The sequence below is a fragment of the Ranitomeya variabilis genome, chromosome 8 (genome assembly GCF_051348905.1).
Source record: "Ranitomeya variabilis isolate aRanVar5 chromosome 8, aRanVar5.hap1, whole genome shotgun sequence".
NCBI lineage: Eukaryota > Metazoa > Chordata > Amphibia > Anura > Dendrobatidae > Ranitomeya > Ranitomeya variabilis.
The window spans coordinates 63,532,517-63,550,206 of record NC_135239.1 but is presented as its reverse complement, the minus strand read 5'-3'; the positions used below and the strand labels follow the sequence as shown (position 1 = coordinate 63,550,206).

Genomic DNA, 17,690 nt, shown 5'->3' with positions numbered 1-17,690 from the left:
TACACCAGCAATCAGTCATTGTTGTCTACCACCCTTAGGAAATTATTATACATCCCCATAGCAGAAGGTACAAACGATTTCCTGAATTTCTCCTTACACCTTAGTAGGATTAGACGGCTGCTGAATGTGCTCTTCTGCTTCAAGAACAGCTCGTATAGTGGGTGTGTATTATTGATCATTATAGCCCTACACTTTTTCTGAATTCTTTCCTCCAATACCTCCTCAGATGGAGTGTATTTCCCAATACAAGCATTTAAGTCACTCTTAATACTTATATTTTAAACGCACACTTAAAGATTTTTTTTACAAGTTAATAACTTCTTTAATTTGACATATATTATTGTTGTAATCAGAGCCTTTCCTGTGTGGTCACGCAGGGTGCATAACTTGTCATAATTTAAGTGGGCACCAAGGACCCCAATAGCCTTGGAAACCAAAGCTTGTATCGCAATCGAATACTTTTTTCAAGTAAAACAACTTCATTCTTTAGCTTATTTTTTTGACAGTTTTATTTTTGTTCTTTAACGTATAACATTTTGGGTACTATGTATTACAACTTAGTGGAGTAGGAGCATCAGACAAAGACACATGACATCATCCAGACTAAGTCCAGCACCTTAGGTACTATTTTTTTATTTTTACCATAGACATCAAAGATAATATCCAATAAGGTTCTCTGCTTGTCATCTAGGTAAAGGGGTTTTACAGTTTCATAAAATTTCTGTTCCCCGGGTACAGTTTGCTCACATTGTCTATTATTGTCTGCAGCACTGTCGTCACAAAACCAGAAAACCTTTTCAAGTTTCTTTTCTAAAGATGAGAAAAATGAGTGGCGATGGGCAACACAATGCAATCTATCCGGTCCTTGGTTTGTGGGATGTTAAAATAGAGGAGTACAGTTCAGACTAGACTTGCGCCTCATGGCATGGTTTAGCTGAACTTGTACAAAGTGCCCCACTCCGAAATCCCAACTGTACCAAAGAAGGAGTCAGAGGGTCAGGGCAACAAGCTGGATGTGGTAACCCAATTTTTTCTAGAAGGTTCCTCTCTCCGCCCAAAAGAAATATATAGCAACTACTGGATTGCAGCATAGATAATTACGTACATGATAACAAATGCTTATTCAACCTCGCCTATAACCATTTCAGGGTTGTAAAAGCTGCAAGATATGGAAGCCATAGCTTCTGTGACTAAGCTGTCCTGTTTCCTCGAAAATCAAAGTGTTCCGGTTCTTTAAGTTTACCATTTCCTTATTACAATTGCAAACTGCTGACTTTCATTAATAAGTTACAAATCACCGTATTACCTACAATAATATGAATGGCGAAATAATCTGCAGTAACAAGGTCCATAAAGAGCCACTGATAAAGAAAAAGCAGTATAAAAGGGTTTCTTAAGGCAACTTAGCCTAAGGATTGAGTGTAAAAGAAGGAAGATGGCAAGTCGTGTCATTTTATATTTATCTTTACTATTCCACATGCTTTCCATAGGCAGCAGTTCTCTAGTGCAGTTAAATAATGGAGGTTACCAGGATATTGTCCTTGCGATCCATCCAGGAATACCTGAAAATCAGAAAATTGTTGAAAATTTACAGGTAAGAGTTTAAGAAATCTGTCTGTCTAAGGGCTCGTACACGTATTTTCGGTCTGAGTGCGATTTGACAAAATATTGGATCGGACTCGGACCAGTGTTATTCTATGGAGCTGTATACATGTCCAACTTTTTTCTTTGGACTGAATGCCCGGATTGGATCAGATTATTGGATCGCACTCGGCCTTGCAAGTCAATGAGTTTGTGGGAAAAATTGGAACTGTATTCGGATAACACAATGGAGAAGATGGAGAAGTTTTTGTTCACATCAACCGAGAAAATCGGACCACACTGCGATCACACTCTGATCAAACTCTGATCAGAGTGTGATTAGCATATTCAGATCGACTGTCTATGATGACAGAATATACGGTCGTGTGACAATAGCCAAAGAAACAGTAGTTAATCTGTTGATTTCACCTTTACTTTCCCATTATAAGGGAACCTGCACGCACAATTTTTTTTCTGCAGCTTTAATGCAAAAAAAACAACATTTTTTGTTGTTTTTTTTATATAAAAAAGCTCTTTTATGCATTTCCTAACCATTTTTTGTCTATTTTTGCGGTTTGTGTCAAAATGATGTGCTTTAGCACCTGCATTTTTGTTGCATTTTTAGCATTAGAAGTCATGTGAATTACTAATCATCTGATTTCATTTCTATTTTTTAAAGAATAACGTGAGTTGTAATTTGTAATATCAAAGTTGCAACAAAGAAGTGAAAGAAAAATGGAATTCACATTTACACTTGCATTTAAAAAAAAAAAAAAGCAATGGAGGTCTATGGGAGAGAAATGGAAAAATCTATCTGGGGAATTTTTTAAGCAGAATTAAGAAAAAAAAAGTAAAAACACAAATGTCAATAGTAGTGAGCCTCATATTTTCCTAATGTCTTCAATGACTTACATTGGTGTGGCCTAATGTTACATGAAAATCTATAGTACTAAGTACAATCAATGCAGCTCTGTTTCTGCCACTTTCCTAGTGTTTAGCTTCCTTTTTTGGAGTATTAATGGCATTTGTTTTCAGAATGCAGCACATTCTAGATTTGACATCTTTTTTCTTCCATAAAATTCTCAGTAGGGCTTTAAAAATACCGAAAAAAAGCTTACAAAGTATCAAAAACGCCACTAACAACACCAAAAAGCAATTGCGAATAAAAAGTCTAACAAAAGCATTTGAAATTCATGATATTTTTTAAAAGCCAGAAAACAAAAAAAACAAAAAAATGTGTGTGAAGGAAGCCTACCACATTTTCTTAATGATGATTTACCTACATTTTTATTTTTAATTTTGTTTGCCAATTTTCTTAAAATAGCCATAAACTAAGCGACAAATCAGATGCACATATATTTCTTACTGTAGATAAAGACTGAAAATTAAAACAATGGTGTAATTCTGCAGCCACCATAACACAACTCACGAACAAATAATTAGGGGAAAAAAACCACAATGACTGACTTCTGAAAAAAGAGGTTAAAAAAAAGCTTGGTAAAATTTTTGAAAATCTCAAGGGCAAATTTGTTAAAATATTCTGATACAAAAGTGAATATCCTAAGGAATAAGGTTGGATGATTGGTTATTTCTAGTCTTGAAAGTCAATAATTGGTTAAAGAATTTGTCTTGGGCAAATCAATTTTATGATTTGTTTCGGACTTTACTGTGAAATGATACCTAATCTTATTTTATATAGATCCCATGCTATAACAGATTACAGAAATTTATCAATTTCCAAGTTCTTCCCAATAAAGTAATCTGGCCTTATTTGATTTAACATTTTACTGCTACTATAAGAAAAGACTTTGGAACAAAATAACATAGTAATAAAAACTGACAAACAGATAATTATGTCGATATAGCCAAAAAGTTGTTTATGACACAATCTGTATACCTGGAGTTTTTTTTGTTGTTTTGGAAGTAAAAAAAAAAGAATTCTAAGGAATTCTTCTGCCTAATGAAAAATATTCCACTTGTAAAAATATAACGGATACTGAAAAAAGTAAAAGTACTTCAGAAGACATAATAATTTGGACATAGAGTTTAACTAAATGATATGCATGAACCAGGTTGAGCAGCCACATCATTATTCCATGGCGGCAGGACCAGTGCGCTGTGAACCTCCTCATACCTGCTATCATCCCTGGCGCCTACTCCGATTAGTACCCCTGATGTGATGTCATGCCTCTGTTTACGCCATAATGATGACATCACACCGGACCTACTAATCAGAAGAGGCGTCGGGGGAGCATTTGGGGCAGGTTCCCGGAGTTGCAGCCAAGCAGCCGTGAAGTACCAACATGGTTGATGAACCAGGCGCTGTGTACGTTTTTGCTCTAGTTTTATCTTTTTGCTCTCATTGTATAATTTTTTAGTTGTATGAATTCTAACTCTTCTTCTTGCAATTTGTCTTAACAAGAACATGTTAAAAGAAGCCACAAATTATATGTTCTCTGCCACGAAAAACAGGCTCTTCATACAGAGTGCCAAAATTTTAATTCCACTGACATGGAAAAAAAACGATGCATATCTCAAAACAAGAACTGAAAAATACGATAAGGTAGGAGACTTAAAATTGTTTAATTAACATTAAAAATATATATTTTTTACTATATGAATGCATATAATGGGGTAACTGAACTTTTAAAATCTCTGTGAAACATTTCACAGTTTTATTTGGTGGCTTCCAAGTTCTGAAACTCCCAGCGACCACTGAAAGAAAGGGGCAGAAGTGCTTAGCCAAGCACAGCTCTCGGCAGAGACTAAAAATGGCTTCCTATTGAGCTCACGATGGATGAGTCTCCATACCCAAATCCCATCAATGAAAAGTTCTGATACATCTCTATGTCATGTTAAAAGTTTTATGAAAGTTCAGATACTCTTTTAAGTTTTTGAAGATCAATAGTCTTTTTAGCTTTTATTTCCAGAATAAAACTTTCAACATTTGGAATAAAATATTCTCAATTACGGTATATATTTTTATGAATTACTTCTTAATTTGTTATTTTTATATTTTACTATTGATATGATCTTGGAGGCATTTTCCAAAGCCAACAACAATGTTAACAGAAAGATATTAATTCCAGAATAATATGTACATTTAAATTTTCACTCATTTTTATATTTTGTAAAATTAGGCAGACATCATTGTTGCTACACCACATTTGAAAAATGGAGACGACCCATACACTTTACAGTACGGCCAATGTGGGGAAAAAGGCATATATATTCATTTTACCCCAGATTTCCTGGTAGATGATAAACTACTCTCAGTATACGGACCCAGAGGTAAAAAGAAAACTTTTGATATATATTTCTAGAAAGTAGGACTAATTAGATTTGCAAACTTTTTGCAATTATGAAATAATAAAATTAATGTAGACTATACTGTTCCATCAGATGTGTGATCCTGTTTGAGTGGTTTGACTCTTCCTTACACTGTTCACACACCAGCAAGTGAATCAAAAACTTGTTCAACAATTGCAGTTATTCTTGACGTTGTATGTCTTATTGTTGTGTAACTGCAGCCTATACCATATAACTTGTCTACATTAAAAAGAATCCTACTGCATTGTGTTTTTTACCATCTATATTCTAAATATCCAGGAGTAATAACAGGAATAATGGAGCACTCTAAGGCTATGTCTCCACGTTAAGGCTACGCGGCGTTATCGCCGGAGCGGCGAAGCCGCTCGGCGCTAAGCCCCGCCCCTTAATGGGACGCGATGGTGCCGGATGTGTACAGTACACATCCGGGATCATCGCACCCCTCGCCATAGGGCCCTGTGATATGCCTTGCGGGGACGCTGCGTCCCCGCAAGGTGTACGTACATGCTGCGTTCTGAAAAGACGCGCAGCATGTCCGGAGTCGCAGGGCCTCCGCGTGCGGGTTTCCACGCATAGTGGAGACGGGATTTCATAAAATCCCCTCCACTATGCTGGAACATCTGGACGCTGCTTGTTTGACGCTGCAGCGTCAAACAAGCAGCGTTTACGTACCGTGGAAACATACCCTAAGAAATGTTTATCTGATATATGTAATTTATAAGGCATAAAGGTATTAACTAAAATATAGACATCAAGAAAACATACAAGTCCTCTTTAAAGGGGATCTGTCACCTAAAATTACCAGATCTAAAACCTATAAGGTTTAAAGCAGCCAGGTCTTCCCCTTATTTTATTCCTACTGCTCCCTTTTGAGTATTCTGTATTTTGTTTATTTTTTGTAAATCCGACATACGGTAAAAGAGATATAGGATTTCTTATTTAGTGCTAATTTTTATGGTCTATACCAAGAGGGCTGTGGCTCACAGGGTAATAATGCAGAGCAGCCTAAAGACACGCCCCAGAGGAACTTGTGAGCGATGCCCCCTTAGTAGAGACCAGAAAAATCAGCACTAAAAAAAAGGCCCATATCTCTGGAACTGTATAATGGATTTACAAAAAATAAAGAATGGAATACTCAGGGGAACTGCAGGAAAAAATAGGAGCATAACCCTGCCACTTTTGACCTAAAGTTCCTCTTTAAATGTATTTAATGCAGAATAACATACAATCACTTAATTTCTGCCTAGATTTATTATTATTTTTTAATGTAAGTTGACTTTGAAAATTGGCTTAAATATTTTCACATCTGTATATAAAATATTCACAAGTTAAAAGGTAATTTTTCTGCATGTGTACAACTTTCATGAATCTTGCTTCTGTTATAGGGCGAGTCTTTGTCCATGAATGGGCTCACCTCAGATGGGGGGTCTTTGACGAATACAATTCATTATCCCCATTCTACATTGCTAATAGTGGTCAGATAGAAGCTACAAGGTATGGAAAAATGCATTTAATAATTACTAGTCAGCATAATATTAAAAATGAGCAATAGATAAACTTATTTATTTTTCTACTACATAACAATCCTCTGCTAAATAGGACTAACTAGAAATGCTTCACTAGGGTTCGTATATGTCATCGACAGCTATCCCTGTATGAACCAATCCAATGGTTGGCAAAATGTTATGGTTCCGCAATACGACCTGTTAAGTAAGACTGCATCCAGGGAAACTCTGGACACCTCCATACACAAGTGATCCTGCGTAACTCCCATGGTGCACAGTTAAAGCTGTCTCAGCTAGTAGCATCAAAAAGCAACAATGATCTGAAATCTTAAGTTTTAGGAGCACACTGCCCCCCAGCAAGCAGGAATGACTCTTTTTGTATAGCGGTATCAAGTGCCTAAGTCAAAACAAAGAAAAGATGGATCTCTGCAGCTATTCCAGAGTTGCTTTGGATCTCAGTTTAGGTGGACTGGACGGACATATCTTGGTAGGTTTACAGTTGTGCCAAACTCCTAATTTTGGATGAAGGATTGAACAGTGCTCCGTCAGATATCCAGAGCTTGGGCTGTTTTTTTGTACCATAACCCTGCTTTACTCTAATATACAACTTTATCCCTGACCTGTCTGGTGTGTTCATTGGTTTTCATGATCCCTAATGTTCTCAAACAAACCTCTTAGGCCTTCACAGAACAACTGTAGTTATACCGAGAATACATTACACACTGGTGGACTCAGTTTACTAATGTGACCTCTAAGGCAATTGGTCACTCAGGATTTTATTTAGCGGCATCAGTCTACAAGGGCCTGACTACAATTTCACATCACAATTTTCAGTTTTATGTTTTTAAAATATTTAGAAAACCATGTACCTTTAGACTTTACAAATACTTGCTACTTTATGTTGACATATTGTCACAAGGAGACTAGGTGAGCGAGAGCTAATAACCCGGGCCCCTGCAATTTCTCTCAGACTAGGGAAACTCTGACTGACCCTCTACCTGGAGTTTACACTGATGGTGTACATGTCCAGGCCTAGAACCTCACCCTGTCTCCTGTTTCAACCCTAGGCTGAAACCTCAGCCCACCACCCAGTGAAGAGGTAATTCACCAATACCCACAGTTAGCACAGACAAGGATAAAGGAAAATATACACCACGCCGCAGTAACTCAGGAATACACTATAAATGTGCAGGGCAAAATAAATACAAATATAGGAAGAAGGAAAATACACCGCCAGCAACGAATCTCCAACAACCAGCTCTCCACTCCAGACCGAGATAACAACGCACAAGACAGAAGCTATAATCGGCGACGCCCAATGATCAGGAGAGCTATTTAAAGGCAATGGGCATGGCCCAGCTTCCAATCCGAGGATCAGGTAAATTAACCCCGGAACGGCTAGATAAAATCTAGCCGACGCCAATGAGCAAATAGTGGTCAAAAGCGGAATTACCGCTGTCTGTCGAACGACCTGGTCTGAACAGCGTCCGACATGACACATATCACATAAAATCCAAGTTAAAAACATTTAAGTTTGTGGGTGTAACGTGAAAACATGTGAAGTCTACGGGGTATGAATACTTTTTCAAGGCACTGTATATGGCATAGATAACTACATTTGGATACATTATGTGTGATACAATTTATTCTCTTTTATTTCTCAGGTGTCCTGTGGGACTTAAAGGTGTTTATATTAAAGAACAATGCACAGGACACAATTGTGAGTGCAAAAGAGACCAAGACACAGGACTCTATGAAGATGGCTGTGTGTTTGTTCCTGACAAAAATGTTGCTACCAAACAATCCATAATGTATCTGCAGGCTGTACCCACAGTAAGTTGCAACTATTCAGTAGAGTGCTTTATGTCTCTCTCCTGTAGAGTGTAAGCTCTTATTCTCAGCAGGGTCCTCTTTCGCTCCCCTGTAAAGTGGTCAGTGGGGTCCTCTCTCTCAATTGTAGAATGTAAGTTTTTATGGTCAGAAGGGTCCTTGCTCTCTCTCTCCTGTAGAGCATATGCTCTTATGGTCAGCAGGGTCCTCTCTCTCACCTGTAAAGAGTAAGCTCTTATGGTCAGTGTGGTCAACTCTTTCCTGTAGAGTGTAAGCTCTTATGGTCAGCGGAGTCCTCTCTCTCTCTCATGTAGAGTATATGCTCTTATGGTCAGCAGGGTCCTCTCTCTCACCTGTAAAGAGTAAGCTCTTATTGTCAGTGTGGTCAACTCTCTCCTGTAGAGTGTAAGCTCTTATGGCCAGCGGAGTCCTCTCTCTCTCTCTCATGTAGAGTATATGCTCTTATGTTTAGCGGAGTCCTCTCTCTCTCCTTTAGAGTATATGCTCTTATGGTCAGCGGAGTCCTCTCTCTCTCTCCTTTAGAGTATATGCTCTTATGGTCAGCGGAGTCCTCTCTCTCTCTCCTTTAGAGTATATGCTCTTATGGTCAGCGGAGTCCTCTCTCTCTCCTGTAGAGTATATGCTCTTATGGTCAGCAGGGTCATCTCACTTTTTGTCTCTCCTCTCCCTCACTTGTATTTTCTGAGTAAGCTTTCCAGTATTGAGATCCATTCAAATTTATTGGCCGCAAATTGAATTTTTGGGGAAAATTTGGCAACATCGATAAATTCCACTTTCAAAGGATTCACTTATCTCTACTGGATATCATAAATCCCACCAATGCAAAAAGAAAGTGATGTTTAATACAAACACAAAATTGCAATTCCCTAACATATGACTCTCAGATATAATAATTTTTCACCTTTTATGTTAACAAATGTAATTGATTACAGGTGTCTGAATTTTGTGATGCTCAAAATCACAACACAGAAGCTCCAAATTTACAAAACAGAATGTGCAACTATCGCAGTACATGGGAAGTCATCTTGAACTCAACTGATATCCAGACTACTCCCGAAGCATCTAATACAAGTATTCCTGAACCCACCATCACTCTTCATCGGGTATCAGACAGAGTGGTCACCTTAGTGTCTGATGTGTCTGGAAGTATGAGTGCAGTAAGTGTTCAGATCATCCATGATTTCTTTTATATATATATCCATGTTATATATGAACCTTCCTGCACTTTTCTCTTTGCCAGGATATGTGCAGACTTGTATAGAGCGAGGCTGCGATGTGGCCATCTGCTGTATACAAGTATAAGAAGCGAGGGCTCGCCCACTAGACGGCTTCTGCCCAGGACTATGCATATTGCACATACCACCGTTGTTCCCAGCTCAGAAACTGGTGAATCCCCGTAGTGCACAGTGCGTACGCAGGGAGGATTCAGAAGTCTGCAGGCACACAGAGTGACTGCAGATTTTCATTTTAGACCGGACAACCCCTTTGACATATCTTTAGATCTCTAACACCATGGTGCAAGTTCATGCAAGTAGCACTTAATTTCAATATAAAGTTGGCGACTCACAAAGTGTAGGGAGAATATGTATATTTTCTTTATTATGTGATTATAGATTATATAAAAAGTACCTTCAAAATGGCTATTGAAAAGATACATTATATTAATGCACAATAAATCCTAGAACATGGATCTGGTTCAAAGAAAAATATAAAATAATAATACGTTTCAAAAAGTAAAAACATATAAAAAAAATATGAATAAAAACTGAGAGTGGGGCCTTCACAAAAAATGCGTATACACACCAGTGTACTAGATATATAAATTGTTAAAATAGATTTCATGGTGAGTAGTGATGCGCAAGTATACTCGTTGCTCGGGTTTTCCCGAGCACGCTTGGGTGGTCTCCGACTATTTGCGACTGCTCGGAGATTTAGTTTTCTTTGCCGCAGCTGGATGATTTACAGCTGTTAGACAGCTTGATTACATGTGGGGATTCCCTAGCAACCAGGCAACCCCCACATGTACTCATGCTGGCTAGCAGCCATAAATCATCCAGCTGAAGCAAGGAAAACTAAATCTCCAAGCAGTCATAGGTACTCGGAGACCACCCGAGCGTGCTCTGGAAAATCCGAGCAACGAGTATATTCGCTCATCACTAATTGTGAGTCTTACATCATATAAATATACATCACATAAATAGAGAAAAACGCTGAATGTGTGAAACACTCACAGTTTGTGATATTGTTGAAAAACGCTGTTGTTACAGAGAAGTAGATTCATGGAGTCATTGGCTATGATTATGACTCGCCGCAGGCTGTCAGCTGCCTTGGTTCAAACTATCTCAGCATATGGACTCCATTCAAAGGCATCACCAACTATGGTGTTTCCAGGAGCAATACCATGCTACATTCCACGATCTTATATAAAATAGTTGGATATGATGTTAGTCCACTCAAACGTATTGCAACTTCTTCTGCTCCTAATAAAAGAGTTGGTTTGGTAAAGTATTTGGCAGACACATTTGGAGTATTGCTTCACTCCTTTCTGAATGGCATATGTCTGTACATAGGCAATTTTCTCTTTATTAGACATAAGCTTATTGGTCTGCGGAGGATTAAGTTCAAGTTGAATCTTCATGAAATTTGTGTTTTCATGCAAATTCAAACATTTTGAGATTCGATTCACAGTTTGCCCAGCATCAGAGAGGAGGTTAATGTCAATTTACATTGCCATGTGGACTTCCTCAAAATGGCTAGCAGCTATAACATCTGGTGCATATCTTGTACAGTGGAGGTCAGTATCTGGGTCACCACACATGAGTAATTCCCAGTGGAGCACAGTATGTATGGTGTTATGACTGGGCTAGCGGAACGCACCTAATGAAAGTTTATATTTTATTAGGATAGATGCGTTCGCAGCCCGGGGTCCACCGTGCAGGAGAACCTGCTGCTAGTAAATAGCGGAACTAATAGCAGTGTAAGCTAACTCTGTTACTTCACAGAGCAGCCGTGAACACAAAGCGCTGCGCCCTGTTAGACTCCACAGAGGCACAGGCTAACTGTCTAACAAGAGCAGTCAGTGGTCTTGCACGCACACGAAACTCCTCGCCGGAGGTGCCAGCATTCTAGGGGCTTATTTCGGCCAGGTCCCTGAACACACAAGCATACGAACTCCTCGCCGGAGGTGCCAGCATTCTAGGGGCTTATTTCAGCCGGGTCCCTGAACACACACATACAAGACCACACTGGCGCAAAGTACATAAATGAAAGCAATACTAGCGCATGGCCGTGCGGCCATGCGAGCCTTATATAGCTGCAGCAAGTAAAAGACCTTCCTAGGAGGACCAATGAGAAGCTGCCATACCTGAGCATGTGACCCTAAATCTCCACTGAGAGATCTTGCCCTGGGCATGCTCAGTGTGTGCCAAGCAGGACTTAGTCCTAGCACCTACAGGACCTTCCTGAAAGGACCAATGGACTTAGCTGCAGCATCTGACCATGTGACCCTTGATCTCCACTGAGAGATCTCACTCAGGGCATGCTCAGAACGAGAAGAGCAGGACTTAGTCCCAGAAGTGTCTGCTCGCCGCTGCCCAGCACTGACTTCAATAGCCGAAGCAGGAGAAGCAGCAGTAACTCTTTGTACAGAGTGGGACTGAGCAAGACGCTGGGACCGACGTCTCTGCTGAGCAGGCTCCACTGCGGCAGGAGAAGAATGGGAGACCGCAGTGGAGATGGCCTGAGACTCCCCCTGTGTAGAGGCGGGAACTCAACCCCTAACATATGGCAGAGTCACTTTCCACTTTCTCTAAAATCACTAAGTCTCTCTCATCTCTAGGGTGTAAGCTCTTATGGTCAGCGGGATCCTCTCTTTTTTTTCTCCTTCAAAAAGTGTAAGCTCTTATGGTCAGCAGGATCTTATCTTTCTCCTCTAAAGTGTAAGTTCTTATGGTCAGCGGGATCCTTTCTTTTTCTCCTCTAAAGTATAAGCTCTTATTGTCAGCGGGATCTTCTCTTTCTCCTCTAAAGTGTGAGTTCTTATGGTCAGCGGGATCTTCTCTTTCTCCTCTAAAGTGTAAGTTCTTATGGTCAGCGGGATCTTCTCTTTCTCCTCTAAAGTGTAAGCTCTTATGGTCAGCGGGATCCTCTCTTTTTTTTCTTGTCTAAAGTGTAAGTTCTTATTGTCAGCGGGATCCTCTCTTTTTTCTCCTCTAAAGTGTAAGCTCTTATGGTCAGCGGGATCTTTTCTTTCTCCTCTAAAGTGTAAGCTCTTATGGTCGGAGGGATCCTCTCTTTTTTTTCTCCTCTAAAGTGTAAGCTCTTATGGTCAGCGGGATCTTCTCTTTCTCCTCTAAAGTGTAAGCTCTTATGGTCAGCGGGATCTTCTCTTTCTCTTCTAAAGTGTAAGCTCTTATGGTCAGCGGGATCCTCTCTTTTTTTTCTCCTCTAAAGTGTAAGTTCTTATGGTCAGCGGCATCCTCTCTTTCTCCTCTAAAGTGTAAGCTTTCATGGTCAGCATGTCTCTCTCTCCCCTTTCCCTCATATGTATTTCCTGAGCTATTGCAAGCTTTCCAGTATTGAGAATCGTGCACATTTATTTACTGCAAATCAAATTGTGGGGGAAAATTTGGAGAAGTTGGCGAATTCGAATTTGAAAATATCCGTCATCTCATATATCCTGAAATTGCATGCACTGGATCAGAAAACAAACCTTAGGCCAGATTTACATTATACTATGGAGCGGATTCAACACTGTACAAGATTGCACCTGCTATATAGTGCAATACTCATAAGATACAACGTGTTTAAAACACAATAACCTACCGTATTTATTATTTCATTTTTTCTTACAATATTGATCCTCTTCAAATGCAAACTGTATTTTAATATGCATTTCTAAAATGATAAAGTATATTAATCATGTTAATTCATGTGGGGCCTCCATGCTATTAAACCACACACCTTAAAACAGAATTAGATACCAAGGGAGAAATACTAATTGAATTACTGTAAATACACAATATAAACATGTTTAGTAATTCTCAATCATAGACCATCTCATAATACCTATCTCTAGCATTCCTGTATTAATTCATGGAGTACTATTAAACAACTTGTAAATCATATTAATTCAGGTAGAAAAGTTAAAGATGCTATTATACTGATTACATTTATATAGCGTTGATTAACAGTGAAATGACTCATAAAATACAAAATATGAACCGTACTGGAAACGCAATAAAACTGCATATTTCTACTTGACGAGGAACTAACCTTTGGACATGTAGGTGACATGAACATGTGTGGCAATATTGGAAAATTCCCACAAATGCAAATAGCTGTGATTCATGTCTCCCACTTTAGGTCAATCAGTCGCCTTTGGTATTTAGTTTGCAATGGGGTATTTTCTTTCCTTGACAGCGAGCCCTCAGCGTTGGTGAGATATTATTACATTGTTTGGTGCAGGCGTGCTTATTTTTCCTAGTGATACCTAATTTTAATATAAGGTTTGTTAAAAGTTCCCAATTATTGATGCATTTACAGAGTGAACGAGATTTAAGACTGGTCCAGGCCGCAGAAGTATTTATCATGCAGATAGTAGAACAAGGGTCATTCGTTGGACTCGTGGAGTTTCAGAGTGTTGCTACCATCATTTCAAACCTGGTGCAAATAACTAGTGATGCTAAACGTGAACAACTAAAAATTCTCCTGAAAAGGAAAGCTGGAGGAGGAACAAACATATGTGATGGCATTCGGAAAGGTTTTGAGGTAATTAAACACAGTTTTAAATATAAAGTCTATTTCCACTTTTTTAGATATTTTTTAATGAAGTTTAATATTGTGTACTGCTATTAGAATATTTGAAAATAAAATAGTAGAAATAATCTATACATAGAATTGCTAAGATAGCCCAAATTAATTTAAATTTAATAAAGTTGTCTGGTTATGGAAACCCGTGTCCCTCATTTGCAGTTTGTTTGCTTACTCACCCATACTGGTCCAGCAATGAGTCTCTAATGTTGCTCCTGGTGTCTTATTGCCTGGAGTAGTGATAAGCGAAAGTGCTCGGATAAGGTCACGGTGTTATCCGAGCATGCTTGTGTGCTAACTGAGTGTCTTCAGTATGCTCAAAAACTATGTTTGATTCCCACACTTGCATTCCTCGTGGCTGTTCGACAGCCACAACACATGCAGGGATTGCCTTGTTGTTAGGCAATCCCTGTATATGTTGTGACTGTCGAACATGCAGACATGGGGACTCTCAGTCAGTCGGTCAGTAAATTATAGAACACAGCTTAAATGTAGATGACATAGGTCAACTAGTTTATTTTTGACAAGAACTTAAGTTGGATGGCACCCGGATGGATTGAGTGGATGGATAGCGTTGACGGATGGATGAATGGAATAGATGTGTGTGTGGGTGAATGGATGGGATGGATGAATGGGATGGACGGGTGTGATGGGTGGATAGATGAGGATGGATGAATGGTAAGGATGGATAGATGAGGTTGATGGAGGGATGGATGGGGTTGATGGATGAATAGGTGGATGGATGGGATGGATGAGTGGGATAGATGAATGGGATGTATGGGTGGATGGGTTGAAGGATTGTAGGATGGATGGGTGGGTGGATAAACAAGATAGATAAATGGGATGGATGAGACGAGATTGATGGAGAGATATGAATGTATTCATTTTATATAGGGAATATAGCAGAGTATATATACATTACAAAGAGTACACAGCAGCATGTGCACATATATAAGCACACTGATAGAGATAGGCAGACACCTGGATGTTCGGGTCCGGCAGGTTTGGCCAAACAGTTACAAAAAGTTCAGGTACCACTTGAATGGGGGGCCCAAACATCCAGTGCTTGCCACACTGTTATATGAATGACAGAATGACAGACACTGCTTCTGATTGGTGATAAAATCATCACCGCTGGTTAGATAACTGCTGTTCCCAAGCTGTCAAATGACAACATGAGCCCACAGCTGTGATCGGAGGTATAAAGTTTACTTCTGGTCACTGCTGTTGGCTGAAGGGGCTACTGCTCCCATCAGTCGACACCTTCTGCCACTAATAACAGCGAGATGAGGAGCGGCTGATGGGAGTATTGATCAGCCTGCGCTGTAAATAATAGAAAAAGGAGTGGGTTCCCATGTATTTTTGATAACTAGCCAGGTAAAACTCACAGCTGGGGGCTGCAACCCTCTGCTGTCAGTTTCAGCAAGGCTGGTTATGAAGAATAGAAGGGTTCATATTTGGGGGTTGATGTCACATTTGTATTGTCCGGTGGCATCAAGCCCACTGACTAGTTGCATGGTAAATAAAGACACAGGAAGAATAAAGTCTGTTATTTGAAATAACTTTTAAAAATTTTAAATATACTCAACTAACACTCATTCCATTGAGTCCTTGGTCTCTTACAATAAAACAAAAATAAAAAATAACAATATCCCTCACTTGTTCGTCATTCTGTCCCATGCCGTATTCCATGTCTGATGGATTAATAGTTTTTAACCTGGACAGTGACTGGCGGTGATGTCATCGAGGTTACTGGAGGTCACTGAGGCTGCATTCCCAGCCTGGTCAATGAACCTCGGTGACCTCAGGTGAGATCACCGCTGCCACAGTGAGAAAAAGTCTATTGGTGCAGAGGCGAGTTCACTGGGAGAATATCACAGCGGTGAACTTGCCTCTGCAGCCCCCAGCTGTGAGTTTTGCCTGGCTGGTTATCAAACATACAGTGGAACCCATGCCCTTTTTTTACTACGTATTTTCATAGCGGGCATCGGCTGATGAACACTCCCATCAGCCACTTTTGCTCTGCTGTAGTCCCATCAGTCGACAGCAGTGACTGGAGGTAAACTTAATTCTGCGGACTCACGATGTCATTTGACAGTGTGAGAACCACAGCCATCTGACCGGCGGTGATGATTTTACCACAGATCAGAAGTGAAACTGAACAGTAACACGGACTTCCTAGTGAAATTCGTATTCGGTGTCCATGGCCGGACAGTAGGTGTTCGGTACGGACGTGAACTTTACTGTTCGGGTTCACCCATCTCTACACACTCATGTATTAGCACTATTATTTTGCAGCATTGATGTCCTGGGTTGAAAGGACAACATCACCAAGGAGTTTCCATTTTTTCCCTGTGTTTTCATGAATTTTCCTCCAAGTACTCCAGTTTTCTTCCATACTCCAAAAACATACTGATATGGAATTAGTCCCACCACTCTGCCCTGAGCCACCACTCTGCTCTGACAGCCCTGACCACTCTGCCCTAACTGTTCTGCCCCATCACACTGCACTGCCCTGACTGTTCTGCCCTGTCACACCGCTCTGCCCTGACCGCTCTGCCCTGTCACACCGCTCTGCCCTGTCTGCCCTGCTCGACCCACCGCTCTTCTCTTCCATGACCACTCTGCCCTGACCCACTGCTCTGCTTTGACTGCCCTGCTCTGACCCGCCGCTCTGCCTGGACTGCTCTGCCCTGACCGACCACTCTGCTCTGACCCACTGCTCTGCCCTGACCGTCCTGCCATGACCCACTACTCTGCCCTGTCAGTCTGCTTTATTTAAATTACTTTTAAAGTTCCTAGGGCAGCATGAGTGCTAAATACAGCCCCCCTGAAAAATATGGCCAGTTACATTAATAACTCTGCTCTCTGTGTTCACCCACTTTGATGATTTGTGCAGGAGCTGCCCTCTATTGCTTGTGCTATGCTGGTCTGTAAAATGGACTAGAATAGTGCATGGTACAGCTGATGTACACTAACACTCTGGCTACAGTTGATCCGTGTGTGGTCTATCCATGTATTCTTCTTTCTGTAGTTTATCATTCAGTTGTACTGTATGTCAGTACATATTTTCATTGAGAAATCCTACACTAAAAATTGAAAAATAAGTTTGTACTTGCACATTGACTATAAAATGTTAATTAAAAAATGGTATATTCTAGGTAAATATGGGCTCCAAGGATAAATCCACATATGGTACTGAAATAGTCGTACTATCAGATGGCGAAGATAATAATTTTCCAGGAGCTTGCCAAAATGAAATACTAAACAGTGGAGCAATAATTCATGTGATTGCTCTTGGACCTAATGCTGCAACGTCCCTGGAGGGAATTGCAACAGAAACGGGTAAGACCCAATAGGAAGGAAAGTTTTGAATGTGTCTAATTTATTTATATATTTATATTCTATACATCATAGAATATACATTAGTAATTTTGCTTTTGCAGAACTCACATGTGTTTTAAATTGTACCTTGAATGCCACAAATCATTCCATTTTTAGGTCCAAACTCCATTTTAATTAATGATAAAGTATCTGTGCACCAGGATGTCTTCCTGGAGCGTAACAATATTATATTGTGTATTATATTACAGTTATTAGATTCTTTAGAAG

At 39.9% G+C, this 17,690-nt stretch overlaps 1 protein-coding gene across 1 annotated transcript in view; it reads left to right on the top strand.

The window, feature by feature from the left end:
- The first annotated feature begins 1,405 nt into the window (after positions 1–1,405).
- LOC143788317 (calcium-activated chloride channel regulator 1-like) overlaps positions 1,406–17,690 on the top strand; it is a 38,442-nt gene continuing 22,157 nt past the window's right edge. Inside the window, exons 1-8 of the mRNA XM_077277878.1 lie at positions 1,406–1,594; positions 4,004–4,144; positions 4,722–4,872; positions 6,297–6,405; positions 8,081–8,249; positions 9,200–9,424; positions 13,812–14,036; positions 17,240–17,423. Of these exons, the coding sequence (XP_077133993.1) occupies positions 1,436–1,594; positions 4,004–4,144; positions 4,722–4,872; positions 6,297–6,405; positions 8,081–8,249; positions 9,200–9,424; positions 13,812–14,036; positions 17,240–17,423 (1,363 nt within the window). The 5' untranslated portion in view covers positions 1,406–1,435. The remainder of the gene's footprint in view (positions 1,595–4,003; positions 4,145–4,721; positions 4,873–6,296; positions 6,406–8,080; positions 8,250–9,199; positions 9,425–13,811; positions 14,037–17,239; positions 17,424–17,690) is intronic.